Here is a 16,906-nt window from a genome sequence, read left to right on the forward strand (position 1 = left end):
CTGGAATTTCAAAAGGACAGCTCTGCTTTTCCCTGTGCTCCTTTAGGTGGCTAAGAGTGAGCTGAAGCTACAATAAATTAAGTTGAAATATAAGCACTCATGTGGACCCCACGTTGGTTCAACGGTGTGAGCTGAGAAATGATGGAGCTTTGGAGCCCTGCCCTGTAGGAAAGGCCCTGCAGCTCATCTGGAAACAAGCTCAGATGCAAGAACTTGTGTGACACTTAACCTTGGTTCTGGATTAATCATCAGGCAATGATTAAATGGAGTAGGTGTAAACTAGGATTGAATTGATTTGGGGTGGATCACATGGAGACTGTCTCGCTTTGACAAATTGGTTTTCAAGAGGAATTTTTCCTCCAGCCCAGTCCCTTCCATGGACTGAACACTCAGTGGAGGGCACAGGCTCTGAACTCCTGCCTGGTGCAGGGCCATAATTCCTACCCAGAGAGGCTCCTGGTCCTACAAACCCCACAGGTAACTCAGTGAGGGGCAGTTCAGTGGTTCTGCCTTCCCCCCAACACCTCTTTCCCAGATCATCTCCTGAATCCAGAATCAGAGCAAGACTAAGTGGAGGCAGAGCAATTGGGATGCTCTACAACCAGCTCACACAAAAAACTGTGCTCACAGCAGCCCAGATATCAGCAGATCTGCCTGAAATGGCATTTAGGATCTTCCCGCTTCAGACTGTGGCTCTGCAGGGAGATTTTGGGGTTGTCCCATGCACTCATTATGGAAAGAAAAAGAAACAGCAGGATTTAACACTTTGAATTCCTGGAACATCCAAGGCCAGGTTGGATGTGACACCTTCCTGGCATAGAGGAAGGTGTCCCTGCCCATGGCAGGGGGTGGAATGAGGTGGGCTTTAAGATCCCTCCCAACCCAAACCATTTTGGGAGTCTCTGATTCTCTGAATAATTTTCAATCATGGCAAAGCCAAGAGAGAGTGAAAATAAAACTTAATGCTGAGTAAACTCTGCTGGAAGAGGTTAGAGTGACTGGGGTGCTTCCCATGGAAAATGAGGAGTGCCATGTCACACCTGAGGTGTGAGACATCCCACCATGGTAGGAGATGACCCGGGGCTGGGATTTGTTATTGCAGCATTGCAGGTGGGGAAGGGTGAGGAGAGATTTGTGAATTTGACAGTGCAGCTTTGGAGAAAGGCGGTGCTGAGGCAGAGCTGGGCCTTCCCTTCCCCTCCAGATGTGTGGGAAGCTCCCAGCAAATGCCAGGAGGTGACACCTGGGGAGGGAGCAGAACAGCAGCAGTTGGTTTCAGCGTGCAGTTTCCATGCGTGTTTTATAGCAGGTTGTTTCCTTACACATCCTGATTTCAGAGAGCACACGAGGTGGGAGCAAGGCTCAGAAGCAGAGGATCAACATCCTCTTTTATTATGTGTAATATAAAATATTGCTGCTGCTGAACATCCTGCTGCTTCTCTGTCTGTGATCATTGTGGCTGAAACGCTACCGCCACAATTTGGAATAAAACACTTACAAGAAATGCTGGTGCCTCTTGGTTGGAGCTTTCTTTTCTCCCCAGGGAGCAAAAATATTGCAAATATTTGTCTGTCACAAAGTGCTGTGTCCACCTCTGGGTCCTCAACACAGGAAATATGTGGAGTTTCTGGAATGAGTCCAGAGAGGCCCCAGAGCTGCTCCAGGGCTGAAGCCCCTCTGCTCTGGAGCCAGGCTGGGAGAGCTGGGGGTGCTCACCTGGAGAGGAGAAGGCTCCAGGGAGAGCTCAGAGCCCCTGGCAGGGCCTGAAGGGGCTCCAGGAGAGCTGGAGAGGAACTGGGGACAAGGGATGGAGGGACAGGACACAGGGAATGGCTTCCCACTGCCAGAGGGCAGGGATGGATGGGCTGTTGGGAATTAGGAATTGTTCTCTGCGAACACGATGAGCTTTAAGGTCCCTTCCAACCCATTCTATCATTCTATGGGGCAGTCAGGTAATTTAGCAAACACATAATTAAGAGCTGCGGAGCTGAGTCTCCCATCTGTGCTGTGCCAGGAGCATGCTCGCCCGCTGCATCCCAAGGAATGCATGGTGTAGGAAGGCCCTGCAGAGCTGACAGTGTCCTGTTCCTCTCTTGTTCCCCTGCAGGCCAGGCGTCCTCATTCACGCAGCAGCCGCAGGACCAGGTGGTGATCGCGGGGCAGCCGGTGACGCTGCTCTGCGCCATCCCCGAGTACAATGGCATCGTGCTCTGGATCAAGGACGGGCTGGCCCTCGGCGTCGGACGGGACCTCTCAAGTAAGTGGGGACACCGCGGTAGAGCCCTGGGTACTGAGGTGTTGCGTTGTGGTTTCAGGGTTCACCTCAGAGCCCCGGCTCCCTCCCCTGAAGATTCCCTCCCAGGTGTGTCAGTCACCTCTCCTTTCCCCTCCCTGACCCCTCCCAGCACTGTCTGTCAGCCCTGGAATTCCAGAAGGGCTCGAGTGATTGGCAGATCCAAAGGATGCCCTCCACCCCCGGGGGGCATTGGGCCATCCAGGTGTCCTTTGTCCCCTGAGACCTCCCCTCCTGTACCTGGCTGGGGGCTCCCTGTCCCTTCCCTGCCCTCTCCCCGGGGTTAAAAGGAGCAGCACCCACGGGGTCAGGAGTTCTGGTGGAGCTGGGGCTGGGTTCAGAGGCTGTGGGCCAGAACAAAGCTCTGGATCCAAACCCTCCATCAGAACCGACTCCTTTCCTTCCCCATCACCTGAAAGCTTCTCCACAGAGGGAAACCTGAGGAGCAGCCCCTCCACGGGGGAAGCTCCATCCCGCAGCCACCAGAGCTCCTGCAGGCCTGGACTTGTCCCCACGTGCCCAGCTGGAGCACCCAGCCAGCCCAAAGTGTCTGTGGGGTGAAACACCACACAGCCATGGCCAAAAGTGTCTGTAGGGTGAAACACCACACAGCCATGGCCAAAAGTGTCTGTGGGGTGAAACACCACACAGCCATGGCCAAAAGTGTCTGTGGGGTGAAACACCACACAGCCATGGCCAAAAGTGTCTGTGGGGTGAAACACCACACAGCCATGGCCAAAAGTGTCTGTGGGGTGAAACACCACACAGCCATGGCCAAAAGTGTCTGTGGGGTGAAACACCACACACCCTTGGCCCAAAGTGTCTGTGGGGTGAAACACCACAGTGCCACTGTTTGGTTCAGCAGCAGGGCCAGACAAGCTCAGGCAGGGCCCGTCCACAATATTGGTGATATTCCAATACTAAGGATTGTAAACTTTCTGTACTGGCAAACACTAACCCCCAAGAAAACACTCCATTTAACCTAAAACCATAAAAAAAACCATCGAGAATGTAAGCCAGGACACCACCTGTTAGAACCCTAGGTACTAAGGATTGTAAACTTTCTGTACTGGCAAACACTAACTCCTCAAAAAAACACTCCATTTAACCATAAAAGTGTAAAAAAACCTTCTGAAAACTAAATAATAAAAAAAATGAGTGTATATTTTAAATAGAAGTGTATAATATTGCATAATAAAAACCTTAAAATTTAAAATTTAAAAATATGACTATATTTTATATAAATATATGTAAAACAAAATGATTCATATCATATAATATCATATAATATCATATCACATAATATCATATCATATCATATAATATCAAATAATATCATATCATATGTATAATATATAATATATTATATAGATATTATATAGATATATATAATTTTTATATATCTAACAAAATAAAAGTTTTAAAACAAACACTTCACCTAAGTTTAAATAATATTATAGAATTAAATAAAAATTTAAATAGAAATAAAATAAATTATAAATAAAAATAAATAAAACTATTAAATAAATAAAATAAATTAAATTAACAACTATAAATATAAATATAATAAATAATAAATTTAAATAAATTATTAATTTGTAATTATAAATTATAAATTTAAATAAAAATAAAATTAAACAAGTCACAAATAATTAGTCTTTCAGTTAAAAATAAAAATGATTGCAGTGTCATTTCTGAATTAAACAATTTATCCTTAAAAAACCCTATAAAAATACAACTCCATTTTTAACTTATTAAAATAAGATACTATAAAACTCATAATTTATAAAACTGTAATATAAATAAAAACTAATAAACATCTAAATCCGAACGAAAAACACCATCTCACACATTTAATCCCAACTTTAACCAAAAAAAAAATCCACAACCACCCTCCATAAACAAGGAAAGCAGGAGCTCTCCTCACCCAACATTTGTTTGGGGAATAATGTTTTCATTTCAACTCCAACCCCTTCCAGTCCACCCAAACATAGGCACTGATGCTTGGAATAAACCAAAATCTGTTTCACTCTGACCTGAAACGAAACTGCTGGCTCCCGCAGATGTCACCTGACCCTTTGGAAAGGCCTGGCTTGATTTCCTTGGAAATTAACATCACCATTCCAAAATGTGGGATGAAATGTTTTATACATGTTGAAAGCGCCTGTTTTGATATTCTCAAAAATGAAAAGAACCATTGAATACCCTGAGTTTAAAGGGACCCACAAGGATCTGTTTTCTTTGGACAAGTGTTTGTGGCTTCTTCAAGTTTTGGTTTTGGCAAATTATAGTTTGGTGACCAAATTGCTCAGAAGTCACATCCCTTAATCCCATACCCACACTGTGATTGAGGGTTAATTGCAGCTGGTGAAGACAGGTGCAATACAGGGGAAGTTTTGAGTTTATTCTGTATATTTTGCTGGAAAACACTAATTTGGAACTGAAATATTTCACGTGAATAGGAAGAGTGTTTGCTGGAAATAGCCTGGGAGGACATGGAGCCCTTCAGGAGCTGCAGTGTCCCCCAGGCTCTGCAGAGTTTGTGCACTTGTGACACCACTCAGCTCCCAGTGACCTGAGAGAGTTTTCCCCAAGGCAAGAAGCAGCACTGAGAAACCAGGGAAGGCTCCATGCTTTTTGGTCTCCAGGGACCCTGCTCTTCCCTAAAGTGCAGTGCCTGCTTCTTCTTTCCCTCTCTTTTTTAATTAATACGTATAATTGCTCATTTACAGCCGTGCCCGAGTGAGCAGCCCCGTCTTTGCCTGTTTTTCAAAGCTCTGAGCCACAATTTTTGCATCTATTAGAGAGCTGAGCTTCCCATGCAAGACCTTGCAACACGACTGAGTAACAAGAGCTCCAGTGAAGTAGGGAGCTGATGTGAATGACTTCCACAATTAACAGAGCCAGGGCTGCTGGAAGCCACAGGAGCTGCCAGCTCGCGTGATACCAGCTCAGCCAGTGTCTAATTAGCACAATACAAACAAACCCATCATTTGTACTCCTTGCGGTTCAGGAGAGCAAATCCTGCTGTTGATTACTCGAGAAACAACAGAAGCACAAGTGTGTGCCAGTGCTGGGTTACACCGGGCATTGGGCACAGGAGGACAGGGGGGTGGCACCTTTCCTCCCATGCATCCATGCTGTGTGTCCAGCCAGGCTGACCAGGGCTGCTGGTGGCCCCATGCTGTATTGCACTAAATAGTTATTTAGTTGTTTGCACTGGGTGTTTGGTAATTTGCACTGTTCACATGATTTGTATCCTATGACCCGGACAGCCTGTCCAGACATGGATTCTTACCCCAGACCCCTGCTCAAGCTTTACACAAAGCTAATCATGGTTGTAGTCCAGGTGTCACCTCAGCTGACTCCAGGAGCTGAGGCTATTCCATGGTGGGTTGCAGAGGGGCAGGAGGTGGTGGGTTTCCTGGTAGAAGGGCTCACCCCTTTTTCTTGCCCAGGGAGGCTGTGAGTGCCCCAGCCTTGGAAGGGTTCAAAGCCAGGCTGGAGAAGGCTTTGAACAACCTGATCTAGTGGGAGGTGTCTCTGCCCATGGCAGGGGGACATGGATCCCGATGATCTTTAGGGTCAAAACCAAACCTTCTAACACTTAACATTCTATGATCCCACGATTCCTTGGGATTTCAGTTAATGCTCCTTCATCAACATTTCTTTTTTGAAACTGTAGAGCAAAATGTGCAGTCTCTTTCCTGGATTGGGCAGGTTCTTTCTTTCTCTCTCTCTCTTTGGGCTGACTGCCCAGGAGGGGAGGAAGCTGCCTGGATCCTGGGAATTGCTGTGGGATGCTGGGGCTCTGGACCCATGCTCTGCTCTCCTCGTTCCTGGGCTTGTGGCTCCAGCTTGTCACAGCATATGTTCCAGTTAAGACAGCCACAATACACAGAGTATCATCATACAATTTCAGAAAGCTTCAACCCATACAGAGTAACTGTAACACTGCAAAAAGCTGCAAGTGCCTGCCCTTCTTGTTCTTTAGCTCAACCTTTTATACCACTCATATCCATCCATTCCTTACACCTGTGTGCCCTCTGTTCCCTCTGTGGTTGCTCAGCACACCTGGGCTCTCCATGGCTCACTGCTGTCAGTGCTGCTCACAGCTGTACCCATGGGGCATAAGGCTGGGCCACAGCCCCATCCCAGTCACCACAAACTGTGTGCCCACACAGCTTTCTCCTGACCCGTGCTTTGCCTTGGGCAGGTTACCCGCGCTATCTGGTCGTAGGAGACCATCTGTCAGGTCAGCACCACCTGAAGATCCTGCGAGCTGACCTCCAGGATGACGCCGTGTACGAGTGCCAGGCCATCCAAGCCGCCATCCGATCCAGACCTGCCCGGCTGACCGTCCTTGGTGAGTCCTGGCTCCTCACACCCTCGTGTTTGTTGCGTGCTTGTTGGGGTTTCACTGCCCTCATGGTCACCCTGAGTAGCTTTTGACAAAATGTGTTGCTGCTGGATCAAGAGGGCTGGGAATGAACTCATGGCGAGAGCAGTGGGGGAGCAGCTCAGTCCTGAGAAGAGGATCAAAGGAAGCTGCTTGGGGAGTGAAGCAGCTCTGGGGTGGAGTACGACAGTTCTAAGAGCAACACAGACACCAAGTGTTTGGCACTTCAGCTTTATGGATTTATGCCCCAATTCAAGAGAGTCTGTCCATAAATTTAAGGATATGAAGCATGTCAGTGTCATCACTTATGTGTCACCCTGTCTACAGGACCAGGGCGACTCCACCCCCTGAGGAAAGACTGGTTTCATACCATGCAGTATTTTTAAACTATCTACATACTAATATTTTATCACCCTGCATTTCTCAGTAATTCATCTTTCCCATGAGCAGCACAGGAGGATAATACCTGGAATTGCACACTGGAAGTGGCTCCCAAAATCATGTAGAGGACCTTTTTTTGTGGGAGATGGGTGGGGAGCACTGGCAGAGCTGGAGGGCTTTGTTGGCCATCTGGCAGAGCGGGAGGGAGGCTCTCCCCACAGGAGTGCTGGGAAAAGGCAGGCATGCCAGGGAGGCTTCCCGGCATGGACGTGGCTTCAGAGAAGTTAATGAAAATGGTATTTTTCTTAAGCAGCTTGGACAAAACCCAGTCTGTATTGCTGCTCCCAGATTCATCCTGATTATTCAACCCTCAAAGTGAAACCATTTGCATATATAAGTTTGTTTAAATTGAAGATTGGATTTTTTTTTCCTTGTTGTTTTTATTCCTGGTTAGTTTCTAGGGAGGAAAAAAACCCTCATTTTAAAGAGGTCCAAATCAAGAATTTCTGTGCTAGTCAGATCAACACTGATTAGCTTTAAGCAGCCAAAATAAGTGAATTAAGGTACCAGCTGTGGTCGAAGGTGCACCTCACTGGAGTCTGCACTATGGAAATGAGTTCCAGTTCCTGGTTTGCAATTTCCCCTGCATTTGTTTTCCTCCCTCCACAACCCTACAGCATTCCCTACTCCCAAATTTTCACAGCTGCCATCCCTTCCTTCCCTGACCCTGATGATAATGATGATTTTCCTTTGATTCTTCCTTCTTCTCAATCAGCCCTTGGCAACAGCTCAGAGCTCTGACATGTGCCCATACATGAAATAATCCCAGAAATGAATAGGAAAGGGGAACGTTGTCTTGCTCACCAACAACCCCTCCTTCGCCTGGGCTCCCTCCTTCTGTTGTGAAAGCAGAATACATTGCAGGAGCCAGACAAAAGAAATAATGTTATTTAATTAGAGCTAAAGATTTCAAAACTAATTTAGTCCCAGGGCGTACGTCAGAGCTGCTGCGAAGCGTTGATTGAGCAGGGAGATGTTTTTATGGATCAAAAGGAAATCGTTATTATCTTTGGGGTTATGGAATGTGTTGAATAGATGGTAGTTAATGTTTATGTGGATATACATAGTAGTTGCTAATTGGTACATTTACCTAAGATGTTCAGCAACTTATATTTGCAGAGTGTTTTCCTTTTAAGAAAATTAAAGTTACAGCTTGTTCAATTTAGGCCAAATCAATGAGCTAGTGTGGGTTTGGAACTGACTGGTAGCTCATCTTTAACTTTAGGGGTATTTATGCAGATGTTCTGAGGGGGGGAAAGTGGTCACAACCCCAAGGCTGCCAGAGCTCCAGGAGCACAACGCTCTCAGGGATGGATAGGGTGGGATTGTTGGGGTGTCTGTGCAGGGCCTGGGGCTGGACTCAATGACCTTGTGGGTCCCTTCCAGCTCAGGAAATTGTGTGATTCTATGACGTTTTAGGCTGACTGGGGAGGTAGGAGTGATGATCCCACCTTTTCAGGGGGTTGGTGATCAGCAGCTCACACTGCTCCTTTGGAATGGGGTGTCCTGTGCTGGCAGCGAGAGCAGGGGCTGCTGTGGAATCTGTGCTCTGTGTTTTAGCCACCCCAGTGGAGGGGACAGATGTGGCACATGAAGAGTAGAAGCCTTAAGCCCCCGTGTTTCTGACAGCTGGGAACAGTGTGCAGCCTGTCAGGCTAAACTCACTGCATGACAGGGGGGTAACATGTGTCTGTGAAGGGGGAGAGACATTTCTGGTGCTTCCAGATGTGTAGCACCACCAGCTGTGCAGGCGTGTCTGCTCTTAGCGTGCAGTGTGTGGGCCTGCTGTAGCTGTGAGCTAAGCAGCTGTGTCTGGAGGGAGCTGGATCTCCCAGATTTCATCTCCCTGGCTTGGGAAGGGATGTGCCAGGCTGCCTGAGCTGCCCACAGGAAGATGCCTGGGGGGCTTCCTTCATCCCAGTCTGCCCAGCTTCACTGAGGCTGCAGACTTCCCCTGGGCAGGAGAGGATCCCTGAGGCATCCCTGGAGCTGGGTGCAAACCATGCAGCTCTCTAGGAAGCGACTGATCACAGCTGAGGCAGAGCTGAGAGGCTCTGGTGGCTGGGGGCTCTGGTGGCTGGGAGCCCAGCATCTGCTGCTGGTTTCTCAGTGACTCAAGGCTCTTCAGCCAGCTGGGTCTTAGAGGCAGTTTTGGGGAACTCTATCCCACTCTATCACCCCCAGCCTTGTCTCTGGAAAAATGCCCCTGCCTGGTTTTCTTTGTATGTGTTGCTGCTGCCTTGTCTGTCCTTGCCAGATTTTCCACTTCCTTGGTATCAAGAAATCCCCTAATGCCTCCAGATTCAGGTTCCAGCTGCTGTCATTCATGTCTGACAACAGCTTTATGGGGCTGATGCCTCCTGCCTCCCTGCTCAGATGCTGAGCTACACCATATTTTAATTAAATATTTAAGGTTTTGTCACATTGTTTTCAAATCTACATGATTAAATGTAGTGGAACGGATCATTCCATAGCCTTGGAAGTCCAAACACTCAAACAGACGAGCCTATTACTGTCATCAGCATCAGGGAAAGTCTTTTCTTTGTGGAGTTCCAGGGATAAATATTGCTGGGAAATGTTGTTAATGCATCCCAAAGCTAGAGGGCTCCCCTTCTCCAGGTGAGGGACACCTTCCCTCCAACCGTTGCCCAAACTCTCTGGGGAAGGAGTCCCTGCCCAATCTCCTCAGGATATCTGCCCCAAGCAAGGAAGGTTGATAAATCTGATGGGATGGGATTTGGGACATATGGAAGTATCCAGATTTTCTGCAAGCAAAGGATGTCAAGGCAGTTTGGCAGGGGAGCCCAAGCCAGGCAGGCTCTGGGAAGCCACCGGAGGGCTATTTGCTACCTGGTACATCTCTAATGGCAGGGCTGCTTAATTTATGATCTATTTAACTAAGCCAGGGTATTAATTAAATAAAGTAAGAGCCTGATTAGGACTTGGAGAAATTTAAAAATAAAATCAGGCAGCAATCGAGCGAAATTGCAAAGCAAACACTTTGGCTGTAACCACTGGAGAGTTCCCTCCAGTCTTCCATCAAAGCTCAGAGCAGGGAGGGCAAATACAAGAGATTATATTGCCAACAGATGTGTGTTGTTAAAATATGCATCTGCCAGCCGTGTAGCTTCAGGAGCCAGAGGGCTCGCTCGTGGATCCTTCTGCACTCGTGGGAACGTGAAGGAATTTGAGGCCCCGGCAGCCGAGCTGGGATTTGCAGACACGTTAATTAGCGCTGAGTTCCCAGATCTCGGAGGCAGCCAAGCGAGGAGAAACTTTGAAGAGAGCTTTGGTTTCCCTGGGAGAGAGCGGGGAGGGAGAGGGGAGCCCCGGCTCGCTGTGCCGACATGGCCATGGTGTGGTCACACCTCGGCCTGTGGTGACACCTGGGCCTGCGGTGACACCTCGGCCTGCCGTGACATCTCTGCCTGCCGTGACACCTCGGCCTGTGGTGACACCTGGGCCTGCGGTGTCACCTTGGCCTGCAGTGACATCTCTGTCTGCAGTGACACCTCGGCCTGTGGTGACACCTGGGCCTGCAGTGTCACCTTGGCCTGCGGTGACACCTCGGCCTGCGGTGACATCTCAGCCTGCCATGACACCTCGGCCTGTGGTTGTAGCAATGTATCTGAACAACTTAGGCCACATCATGCACCAGCCATGCTGCTTGTAGTTATTATCATCAGAGCCCTCTGGAATTCATCAAGGTTACTAAGACATAAATTGTGCTAAATGAAGAAAGAAGCAACTGAGAAACAGCATTCCAAGACCACAAGAACTAGATAAAGGAGGATGGTGAACCACCTGGACTGTAACCAATGACAAGAAGTGTGTGCAGAATGCATGGACAAGCTAGAGGCAGCAATCAAGAGATGCATGATCAGTGTGTGCAGGAGGGTTAGAATATATAAATAAGTGCATAATGTAAACAATAAGGGGCTTCTGCTTAATCATATTGGTTAGTTGTCCATGAGTCCTGATTCTCCTGCATGTGGTGACACCTCAGCCTGTGGTAACCAGGGCTGGCAGGACCCACCATGCCTGGATGATGGAGCAGCCAGGACAATGAAGCAGATGGATGATGAGGTGTTGGGAAACTGGAGGGCTCCTCTCCTTCATGGCACCTTGGCAGGAGCATCCCAAGGCTGTCCTGGTCTGTCCTCCCCAGCAGGAGCTGCGGCACCTCCAGCCTGGTGATGCCTTGTGCAGGCTGCCCTAGAACAGAGACTAGATGGAGTTAAAGAATAAAGCAGGAATTTATTAAAAGGCCTCAATAGATCCACCTTGGGGCAGCACAAGAGCCCAGCCAGGGCTGCACCCAAGATGAACCCAAAATGGTCCCAAAAATGGATGCCCAGTCATGAAGTCTCACACTTTTATAAGTTCTGCTCCATTTGCATTTTGGAGTTCATTGTCCAATTATAGCTTTAGCCCATCCTGCTTGTTTTTGTCTCTTCAGTCCACGTTGTTTGTGCTCTTGGGCCTGAGATTTGGATCATTTGTCCTTGGTCCCCAGCTGGAGCAGGAATTGTTTTGTCTCCCTGCTCTGTGCACAGAGCTCACCATCCCCTCATGTGAAGCCCAGACCCTCACACTAAAGCAGAACAGAATCTGAAAAATGTAAAAGCTAAACCTGAGGCATCACCAGCCACATGCCTCGGGCTGTCCCAGGAGGCTCCTAGGCAGCACTTGCTTGGCACAGGGGAAAGGCTGGTCCCAGAGGTGCCAGTGGGAAATTGGCCACAAGCAGGAAAAGGCAATATGAGGGTGTGAGGAGGGAGGCAGGGGAGCTACTTGCAGAGACTTTAGGTGAATAATTGATAGGCAATTAACTTGTACCTTCACCTTTTATAGTCTAACTCCCTCTCACCTCCCCTCCACGGCCTCCTCTAATATTAACTCTGTCTTCACGTGTGTCCCATTAGGAATAAAGCTTTCTTAAATCAACATGAATTATTTAACTCTACAGATTAAGTTAATTTGAAGTGAGAGCTCCTGTCTCTTTACAATGGCACAAGGCGGGGACAGGAGGAGGGTCACTGGGGTGTCAAGTGCATCCACATTCAATCACAGCCATTTTCCTCTTTTTATTTTATTTTTTTTATTTTATTCCAATCCTCTTTCTTGCCAAGTTTTTCCAGTCCTCCCCTGCAGAGCAGAATAAGCATTTCCATTACCAAAACGATGGTTGGCAGCTTGAGACATCTGCATTTCCCAGCTTTCAAGCTCTTTAGTGGAGTTTGATCAGGAAATAAAGAGGTTATGTCCTGGGTAAATGCCCTTTCTCAGCATTTGTTTGTAATGCTGAGCTGCAAGAAAAAAAGTGAGGAGGTGATGTTTCAAATCCAGAAACAGTTCAATTGGAACCCTTTTTCCACACTTTTTAATAGAATTCAATTCTCTGAATGCAAAATTCAGAGCATGTAGAGCTGGGATGTCAATTCAGAACAAAAAAAAAAAAAAAAAAAAAAAAAGAAAAAAAGAAAGAAAGAAAAAAAAGTGATGAAAATGTGATCATTTTCTTCCAGACAGTCTCTTCTCCTTGAACAACTTTAGGTCTTCACAAAGCTGCATTTTCTGCTGGGAATATTTTCAGTAGCAAAACAGCAAGTGGCTCTACTGGGAATGAAACAGAAACATCAAACAATCGAGCGCAAATCCCAAATAACCTAAATATTTGATGTCGTGTCTGAGCAGCTTAAGTTTACAGCTCTCTGAGCCAGCTCCTTCTGATACCAGAGGGTGGCCAGGTTTCCTTGCTCTCATCCCTGTGTGGCTCTGGGGTTGGAAGGCATCTCCATGGGATTGACCATTCCTGCCAAACCCAGGGGCTCAGAGGTGAAAGGCAGCTGCTGCCTTTGAGCAGTCTAGAGCTGGAAAACAGACCACAGAGAGAGCTAAAAAACTGGGTCTTGGGATCTCCCTAGGTGGGTTTCACCATTGGAATAAATCACACAAAACTCCATTTACTTCATGGTGGAAAAAGCCCCTACTTTATCCATGTAACTCATTTTTATATAGTTTACAGACCTCGTGTGTGACTCCAATGGGTTAGCAGCTTTCTTCCAATTACTTTATTGGTTAGTAAAAGGTATTTTACTTGTCTATCAAATCTCTCTACTCTTCAATTGTTTACATCTTTTGTTCACTGGTTTTCATGGGATAGGTTTAATGTTTATGCAGGTGTTAGTTGTTTTTCACCCAGGAATAGATTGTTATGTTAACGAACTGCTCACTCCAGGATTGATTTCACATGGGAACTTGCAAAGTGAACTTGCTTCCCTTTGACAAGGCCAGCCATCTATTTAACAGAGCAGGCCTGATTTTATGAGGACTTTCTTTTATAATTTTTCTACCTTACTGCAACACTTCACCTGGGTGTTGGGAAGTGCTGCTTCCCCCATTCTGGAGGGGTTTGCACCCTGTCTTTGAGGAGGAGGAGAAGGGAAGGCAGCATCTGTATGAGCTCTGTTCTCCTTACTTCGAAGGAGACAAGCAAAATGACATCTTTACATCCCCAGTAAGTACATTTGGGCTGGTGGTGGGTGCCAGGATGAAACTCTCTGTGGGACAGAGCCAGCCACCTCAGGCTCTGCCAGGGCTGCAGCAGTGGAGTAACAACTTTGCAGTCATACAAACATGGGGAGAAGAATGCTAAGGAAGGGGTTTGTTTCACCTTACAGACATTAAAAATATATAAATATAATAGAACCATGGAATTCTTTGGCTTGGAAGGGATATTAAAGATCCTTTAGCTCTGCTTCCTTGATCTTCCACTATCCCAGGCTGCTCCAAGCCCCCTCCAACCTGGCCTTGGATACTCCCAGGGATCCAGGGGCAGCCACAGCTGTTCTGGGCACCCTGTGCCAGGGCCTGCCCACCCTCACAGGAACAATTCCTTCTACAGCTCTCCTGGAGCCCCTTAGGGCACTGGCAGGGGCTCTGAGCTCTCCCTAGAGCCTTCTCCTCTCCAGGTGAGTACCCCCAGCTCTCCCAACCTGGCTCCAGAGCAGAGGGGCTCCAGCCCTTGAAGCATCTTCCATGGCCTCCTCTGGGCCCCTCTGCCAGGTCCATGTGCCTCCCCACAGGACAGGGCTGTGTGTGAGCAGGGGCTGGTGTTCAGTCACATCAGGGGAAGCTCAGCAGGGCCAGGCCAGCATTAAGCAGATGCTGCCTCTGCTCCCTCAAACCCTGCTCCAGATGGGTTCACACAGTTCTTACAAACTTTCCTAAATGCCCTGTGGTTGACTGATGCTGCCTCTCCCATCAAAGCTTCCCTTCCCTAAACCCCCAGAGCCACACCAGCATTCCTGCCTGCACTCTGAAGACTGAAGTACCACAGAGTAAATAGGAAGAGACACAGATAGAAATGATTAATGTTTGTGTTCCTGCACCAATCTGTGATTCCTTGTCTTGATGCAGGGAGGGCATTGTGGTTCTGACCCGTGGTTTTATCGAACACAAAGCATTTGGCTTCTCTCTGCAGTCTGCTGGGCTGGGCTGACCTGATGGATGCAAAGCACAGAGGGCTGATAAAAAAACCCTCCTGATCTTTAGTCATCCCTTTGTGCCTTCCCAGCCTCTTCTGCTGGCTCTGCCACTGTCCTGGCCCCCATTACTCTGGCTGTTATGGCCACAAGGGTGCTGTGAAATGATGTGGGGGTGCTGGTGTCAGGACCCCTCTGTGCTGCTGTGCTCACCACTCGTTCCTGTGCCTGCAGCCCCTCCTGCTCTGGGCACGACTCCTCTGCACCTCATCTGCACAAGGCACCTGGGGGCCAGCAGCTCCCTTCACATCACACCAGCCTTTCCCTCTGCTGCACCCAGCGCCCCCAGCTCCCTGGGATGCCCGTGGACAGCGGGCATTATTTTGCTTCATGCGCTGTTGAACCGCTGACACCTCACATTCTGCACGAGCAAACCTCGCTTTGCTTTCACTCCTACGCACGATTCTCCCTCTTGCCAATCGAGACCCAGCTCCCCATCTGCATCCTGCCCGTGCTCCTCTGCATCAGGGCTCACAGCAGCCCCTTTGTGCCTCTCCCAGCAGCGCACGAATGCGATGCCGGCTGCAACGCCGGGAGCCGCCACCGCCGGCAGCCCGGTGTGTTGTTAGTGACCCGACACAAGTATTGACTGCCTCTCCCTTGTCAGCCGGCCGAGAAGAACGAGGCTCTCGGAGCGTGACATCACCTGAGCGACAGCCCCCGCTCGGCTATCGATCGCCCGGGTGACAAATGAAGCGGCGGCTCGGCAGGGCAGGGCCGGCCGCGAAAGCGGAGGAGCCGCTCTGGGAGAGGCTGCCTGAAGGGATGCCAGCCCCCTGCCCGTGCCCAGCCTGCAGGAATGTTGTTTCCTGGTTCCAAGAGCTTGGCCAGCCCTTTATGCTTGTCTTGCCTTTCCTTGCTCCGTGAAGGGTTGTCCAGCCTTGCCCCACTGTGCCTCAGCTTCTCTCTCATCATTGGATGGTTCAGATGTCCCAGCTCAGCTCCCAGCTCAGCCAGCATCTCCCAGCTCGTGGTGAAGGAATCTCCCTGTTACATATCCATCACGGTGCGTTCCTGGTGCCCCTGTCAGTGTGATGGATGCCAGCCTCCCATCCTGCAGTAGCACTGAGATGGGTTGGGAGCTGTGGCATTCCTTCTGGCTTCAGCTGGGCTGTAAAACTGGGTAGCCATGTCTTAATTACCTGTGGGTGCCCTTGGTAATTAACAGGAGAATAATCTCTCTGCCTTAGGATATTTCTCACATGCCAAGATGGACAAATGACCCTCTGGAAGGGGCTATTACTCTTTTTTTGACATTAAAGGTGCCTGATGTGCTGAAATTTGCCCCCTTCAGTGGCTAAAGAGAGGTGGAAAGCATGGACATGGCATTGGATGACCCACCCCAGACTCTCCAGCCTCCTGCTCCGGGGAATTGAGCCAGTGTTCTCCCACAGGGACAGCCACAAAGCCACAATATCGGATTCCTTTAAACTCAACTCTGACCTCCACAGAGAGAGACAAGGGATTCATGGCAAATTATGGATTTAACACCTATGATGAATCCCTATTACAGCATGAAATGAGAAAGGAAAATGTAGCTAAATGGAAGATTTCCCCTGGGCAGCAGGAGGCTGCAGTTCCTGAGAGGCTGGGGAAAATAGAATGAAAAAAACGGGGAAAAAATAGAGAACTAGGAAAAACCTTGTTCTATTAACTAAATATTGCAAAACCTTTGCAAGCCACTGCTTGCAGGTTAGTGGGGTTTAAAGGCCAGGGCTCAGACTCGTGACACATCCAAGATTTTTAAATCTATCCCCTTGGTTGTTATGACAAGGTGAAAGGAAATACTGTTGATGATGGTCCCTTGAGGGCTCAGAACAATTGATCCCCTGTCTCTGGGGCCAGGACCTGCCCTTCACTATGTTCTGAGTGTAGCCTGACCCTGCATCGGTCATCTCCCTTTGGGAAATGCCAATGGAGCAGCGAAAGATTAAAAAATGCACTGAAAAGTTCACTTTTATCTTAGAGCAGGCACCTGGCTCCCAAACATGAGGTTTAAGGCCAAGGTGGACAGGGCTTGAAGCAACATGGTCTGGTGGAATGTGTCCCTTCCCATGGCAGGGGGGTGGAATGTGATGATGTCTAAGGTGCCTTCCAACTCAAACCACTCCAGGATTTGGGATAATGCATCTGGAAATTAATTCCCACAGGGAGAAGCTGTCAGTAGCTGCCACTGGGGGGCTTTGCTGAAAGTGCAGGAAGGAAGACAGGCTTTAGCAACTAAAT

General features: G+C 48.5%; 1 protein-coding gene across 2 annotated transcripts in view; it reads left to right on the plus strand.

Moving 5' to 3' along the window:
- Positions 1–16,906, plus strand: part of KIRREL3 (kirre like nephrin family adhesion molecule 3) — a 378,028-nt gene that overhangs the window by 268,428 nt on the left and 92,694 nt on the right. For both annotated transcript variants that reach the window (XM_059867349.1, XM_059867350.1), the window contains exons 3-4: positions 2,108–2,257; positions 6,510–6,659. In XM_059867349.1, the coding sequence (XP_059723332.1) occupies positions 2,108–2,257; positions 6,510–6,659 (300 nt within the window). The remainder of the gene's footprint in view (positions 1–2,107; positions 2,258–6,509; positions 6,660–16,906) is intronic.

The sequence above is a fragment of the Haemorhous mexicanus genome, chromosome 24 (genome assembly GCF_027477595.1).
Source record: "Haemorhous mexicanus isolate bHaeMex1 chromosome 24, bHaeMex1.pri, whole genome shotgun sequence".
In the NCBI taxonomy this organism is placed as follows: Eukaryota; Metazoa; Chordata; class Aves; order Passeriformes; family Fringillidae; genus Haemorhous; species Haemorhous mexicanus.